Below are 6,000 nucleotides of genomic sequence, written 5' to 3'. Positions count from 1 at the left end.
GTTTGCCTTCCACTGCACTCTACCCCCCACCTCAGGACATTTTATTGTATATTTAATGTAGTACTAACCTTCCAGCCTGTACCCATTTCTTCCCATTTTGTTTCATGTAGCTAAAAGTTACAAAGAGTGGTGTACTCTGAGTTGTATATTCTGTGCTTTATTTTACTGTCATGATTTTAGGAGTTCAGGAGAAGATGGGCATAATGAATAAAGGAGTCATTTACGCACTGTGGGATTATGAACCTCAGAATGACGATGAGCTGCCCATGAAAGAAGGAGACTGCATGACGATCATCCACAGGGAAGACGAAGATGAAATCGAATGGTGGTGGGCGCGCCTTAATGATAAGGAGGGATATGTTCCACGCAACTTGCTGGGAGTAAGTTATTCTGACTCTTATGGTGTTTTCATATGTGCCAGAGAGGGGCTTTGTAAAAACCGCTGTATGTTATGGATACAGTGCACCCAACTGCCCTTTGTTAATAAGAAATGGAATTTAAACATTTTGATAGTCTTAGACTTAAAGCCACATTTTCAGTGATTCTTATTATGATCAATAACATATGTTTGCCAGCCCCTGGAGGTCAGGGGTCCTGCCTACATTTATAAATAGACCACAGGGTAACTGGATAATATGATCGGAATTGAGCCTGTGACATCTGAAATCAATTTTTAGTTAGACTAAATCAGTATTTGCAAATTTGGTAGAGAGCTTCAACAGGGCATTAAGGACAAGATTCTTTGTTTTCCTCTACTGTCTGATTTACATTTCATAAAAAGCAAGAAAATAATATGCCAGCACATGTGTACCACTTCTATAGTATAGTACAATGGGATTGCTGTCATCACGTAAAATTCTCCAGGAGTATTTTTAGGGGAAGGCTGGCATATGGTCAGACAGAGGAGAGAAAGTGAGAATAACAGGTTCCAGGGCCTTGCAGTAGGCTCTGTAGATTCAGCTGTTCTCTTATAGCAGTTGTGTATGTGCAGGGGGCGTGGAGGATGTATGAAAGAGTGAGGGAAATGATCAGGGTAATTGAGAGATTGAGATAAAAGTTTAAAGTGCTTGCAAAATCTGCCCTTGGTGAGGAAGTAAGGAAAGGGTTGAGGAAAGGAAGAGCCAGTTATGATACATAGAAAACGGTGTGTAGGTCGTGAGCACTGGCCTCCACGTTGCCTCAGATCTACCTGCAGCACCTATTATTTGGGTATCCAGGCTGCAGAGGGAACATGGGGAGGGATGGAGAATTCTGCCTCTTAAGATTGGTGGGAGGATAACTCAGAGATAATAGAGAGCAAATGGTAGATGCTATTCTTGGTATTTTCATCAAGTTCAGACAGACATGGCCTCTACCCACATGGAGCTTCTTCTCTGACATCTAGGCTATGAACAGGATTCTATCTGCAAATGATCCACTGCCTAGGCATGACTTCTGGTGGGATTCCTTGAAATGACTTCATTGCTGGGACCTGACTTCCTGGATTCTGACCAGCATTTCCCCCTGACTCTCCCTTCCCCATTGTTTGTCTAACATGCAGCGTAAATGACTTATACCTTGACTGCTGCTGTCCTGACAAAAACATTTATTATGAAATAAACATTTCACAACAAGTTTTGAATAGATGATTAGATAGTATTCATTTGGGTGATCATAATGTAATTTTAAAGAATAATGAAAGTGAAAAATTAAATTAGGCTATGGAGCCCTTAAAAAACACTTTCAGGGACCCAGCATGGTGGCTCACTCCTGTAATCAATCCCAGCACTTTGGGAGGCCAAGGCAGGAGGATCACTTGAGGTCAGGAGTTTGAGACCAGCCTGGCCAACATGGTGAAACCCTGTTTCTACTGAAAATACAAAAATTCCCCAGGTGTGGGGTGGGCACCTTTAATCTCAGCTACTTGGGAGGCTGAGGCAGGAGAATTGCTTGAGCCTGGGAGGCGGAGGTTGTGGTGAGCCGAGATTGCACCACTGCCCTCCAGCCTGGGCGACCCAGTGGACCCTGTCTTTAAAAAAAAAAAAAAAAAAGGTTTCAGATTACGAGAGGACAGCAGACGTAAATATAAAGATTGTTCTCTTTCAAGCACCCTCACTTGCTTCTCCAAAGTCTCTAGCACTAGAGAGGTATAGTCTCTTGCATGCGGCCACTTTCCTTCTCTGATAAACATCAGTGGTAAATAAGCCCTTTTGTTTTGTATAGTTTCTTATTTGGGAAAGAGTATCTTCTTAGAACTCTTTAATAAGTAAAATAGTTGTTTACTTATTTTATTTTCTTTTTTTTAAATTGGCAAAAATTGTATGTATTTATGGTGTATAGCATAATTTGAAATATGTATACTTGTAGAATGGCTAAATTGAACTAAATACGTGCATTATCTCACATGGTCATCCTTTTTTTGGTGAGAACATCTATTTTCTTAGTGATTTTTAAGTATACAATACATTATTAATTATAGTCACCAAGTTATACAATAGGTCTTTTGAATTATTTAAATTTTCTAACAAAGATGTCCTGTGGTTAATGACACGGGGAACATTGCATGTTCCCAAGCGTGGGAGCAGTCGCTCAGAGACTGTTTTGTCTCACATGTGTGGTGCTCAGAAGATTCTGAAATTAACAGACTGGACTGAAGAGTTTCATTTTAGTCCTAAATTTAGATTTTCTTAGTACTTTGAAAATCTTTTCTTGTTAGAAGTATCCTCTACACAACTTTTTTGAGTTTTTTCCCTGATTTTTTTTTATTTTAAAGGGCAGTGCATATGTGTAGTCAGGGCTCAGATAGAAGTCTAGAAAATTGTATTAGCTAAGTGTCGTCTTTTCAGATAGAAAAATAATCTTTTCTGTAACATGGATCCACCAGTTAGTTGTTTAGTTTTGACTGGAAGTCTTTTTAAATTATTATTTTTATTTATTTATTTTTAAATTGGGATGTAATTAAAGCCTATGATTCTACTTTCCTTGAGTAAACCCTTTTATTTTTCTTTTGTCAAGTGGGACTGCTTTTGTTTGGTGTGTTAGCTGAATTTACCAGTTTGACTTGGTCCTAGCTCAGGCCTGGAAGGCATGCAGCCTTCACTAGGACTCAACTTATACAGCTCTTGTTGTAAAAACACAAAACCACAGAATTCTGAAGCAAAAACTTCACCCAACCTTCCTTAAATTTGTAGACTTTTAGTCTGTGGCATTTCATTTCTGACAGTCTGAAGTCCCATGACACAATGTCATGTCAATTGTGAACAAAGGTAAAAGAATTTAATCTCTTCCTTCCTTCCTGATAGAAGCTCCAAATGCTGGAGCATATAGCAGTTTGCCTTCCTTGTTACAGTTGATTTACAGCTCAACAAGCTGTGCAGATTGAGTTAATATCTGGAACTGTCATGGGATTTTATATTGCTGCTTTGTAGAGTTGCTGCAGTTGATGGGCCCTTGTGATCTTTTGAACGTCCTGTGAAGTCTAGCTGATGAGCACAGCACATTGTTAAATGCAAAGCTCTAGGTGCTTCACACACCACCAAGATTGCGTTTCTTACTTTGATTCCCTTCCCGTGACATCCATCCCCTAACCTCATTATTTCTTGAAACTTTGTTATATTCCCACACATCTATATAGTATGTAAATATTTCTTAAACTCTTTTGCAGCTATATCCAAGAATTAAACCAAGACAAAGGAGCTTGGCCTGAAACTTCACATGGAATTTTAGTCAATGAAGAATTAATCTCTTATTAAGAAGAAGTAATACGATTATTTTTGGCAAAAACTTCCCAGGACTTATTTTAATGACAATGTAGCTTGAACATGATGAAGAATGTCTCTAGAAGAAAATGAAGGATTGAAGAATTCACCATTAGAAGACGTTTAGCACGATGAAATAAAGCATCTACGTCAGCAGGCTGTGTACTGTGTTGGGGCACAGGTGTCCCGTGTAGCACTCAGAGAAATAATACAGTGACAATCCTGTTTTCTACAAGAATCCTGTCCAGTAAATAGGACCACTTATGGGCAGTTGGGAAATCAGCTCGCTGTCCTGTTTAGTGGGTGTTTTCAACGCCTGCTCCTAAGCCAGTCCTCCTGCCAGAGAGGACCAGTGCCATCACATCACTGTTTCTCATTGTCCCTAGCACCCACAGGCCCTTGCGGGGCTCACGTGAAGGCTCGAAGGCACTGCACACTTGTATATTGTCAGTGAAGAACTGTTAGTTGGTTGTCAGTGAACAATAACTTTATTATATGAGTTCTTATAGCATCTTAAGAATTATACATATATTTGAAATATTGAAACTAAGCTACAGTACCAGTAATTAGATTTAGAATCTTGTTTGTAGGCTGAATTTTAATCTGTATTTATTGTCTTTTATATCTCAGAAATTAGAAACTTGCTATAGACTTACCTGTAATATTTGTCAAGATCATAGCTAATTTTAAAAACCATTGTAATAAACTTTTTGATGCTAAGCCATTTACTGGTTTTTGTTTTTGATGTCCTAAACAGACCTTGTTTAATAGTCACAAGCCATTGGGATATTTTACTCAGCTGAAAAAGAACAAATGCTTAATGTAAGTATATTTATTGTAATAAGAGTTCTTTACCAGCCAAGTGATTTCAATGTAAGTGGTTTTTAAAATAAAATACTGTAGCAATCATGGTGATAGACGCCTACTTGTACATTTTACCTAAAGCCTCTAATAGACTGTTTTAGTATCCTCATTCATTTATGGGGTCAGGAAACATGGAAGCTGAGAATGACCCCTGGCTGGCCCAGCCAGGAGATGGGGACTTCAGTCCTTATGGCCACATGGAACTGAACTCTGCCAACCTGAGTGGGCCTGGGTGGAAATGAATCCTCCCCAGGTCTCCAGAAGGAATGTGTTTGTCCAGTGAGACCAGTGTTGGACCTTGCATTTACAGAACTGTGAGATAATGGCTGTTTAATAAGCCACTAAGTTTGTGTTAATATGTTAGAGCTACCGGAAACAACATGGATTCTAGTTCTGGGCTGCTGTACTTACTAACCCATCAGGTGACCTTGCCCAGGACACTTGACCTCCCTGAGCCTTGTTTCCTCGTCTGTGGAGGTTAATGCTGTTGCCTCGGCATGCTTCCGAGTTGTTGAGGAAAACCATACTAAGTTCTGGGCATGAAGGTACTTGGCAGACTAAAGAATTACACAGATGTATGAAGACAGAACTTGTGAAAATTAGGGAACTGTGATCCCACTTTTATATTCCTTAATCCTAAACTGAGAACATCATTGTTAGTCTTTCTGTTCTTAATTTATTATTAAAGTAAGTATCCTTATACCAAAGCACCTTATAGAAATAGCTACAAGTACAGAAAAAGGTTATGAAGGAGGGAAGGAAAAAGACCATTCCAGAGGTACCATTCACACTTGGACAGTCTTATATGTCCAAGTAGTCTTATATATGATTTTTTTCTCTTTACGTAGTTGAGAGCTTATTGTTTAAGCAATTCTGTATTCTCCTGTTTTATACTTGATATTGTATAATAAATATTAATATGGTTTTTTTTTTTTTTTTTTTTTTTTGAGACAGAGTCTCTGTCATCCAGGCTGGAGTACAGTGGTGTGATGTCGGTTCATGGCAACCTCCACTCCCTGGGTTCAAGTGATCCTCATCTCAGCCTCCCGAGTAATTGGGATTATAGGCCCATGCCACCACACTCGGCTAATGTTTGTATTTTTATTAGAGACAGGGTTTTGCCATGTTGGCCAGGCTGGTGTCAAACTCCTGACCTCAAGTGATCCACCTGCCTCAGCCTCCCAAAGTGCAGAGATTATAGGCGTGAACCACCGTGCCTGGCCTATTAACATGATTTGTAATGGCTTCGTAATATTCCATCATGTCATTTATCTAATCATTTGTATAATGTTGAACAATTCTGTGTACTATAATTGATGCTATAGTCATGTTTTTATGGCAGCACACTTTTTAGGTTTTTACAAAATAGAAGGGAATAAAGCAGGTGGAGAACAGACCA

At 39.1% G+C, this 6,000-nt stretch overlaps 1 protein-coding gene across 4 annotated transcripts in view; it reads left to right on the top strand.

Moving 5' to 3' along the window:
- Window positions 1–4,652, top strand: part of TP53BP2 (tumor protein p53 binding protein 2) — a 65,530-nt gene extending 60,878 nt beyond the window's left edge. For all 4 annotated transcript variants that reach the window (XM_032289364.1, XM_032289367.1, XM_032289366.1 and 1 more), the window contains 2 exons: window positions 181–380; window positions 3,644–4,652. In XM_032289364.1, coding sequence (XP_032145255.1) covers window positions 181–380; window positions 3,644–3,685 — 242 coding nt within the window. In that variant the 3' untranslated portion in view covers window positions 3,686–4,652. The remainder of the gene's footprint in view (window positions 1–180; window positions 381–3,643) is intronic.
- The last annotated feature ends 1,348 nt before the right edge of the window (window positions 4,653–6,000 follow it).

This window comes from Sapajus apella, unplaced genomic scaffold (assembly GCF_009761245.1).
Source record: "Sapajus apella isolate SASKATOON/1434 unplaced genomic scaffold, GSC_monkey_1.0 scaffold22, whole genome shotgun sequence".
In the NCBI taxonomy this organism is placed as follows: Eukaryota; Metazoa; Chordata; class Mammalia; order Primates; family Cebidae; genus Sapajus; species Sapajus apella.
The sequence above is the reverse complement of the archived record's forward strand: the minus strand, read 5'-3'. Positions and strand labels throughout refer to the sequence as shown.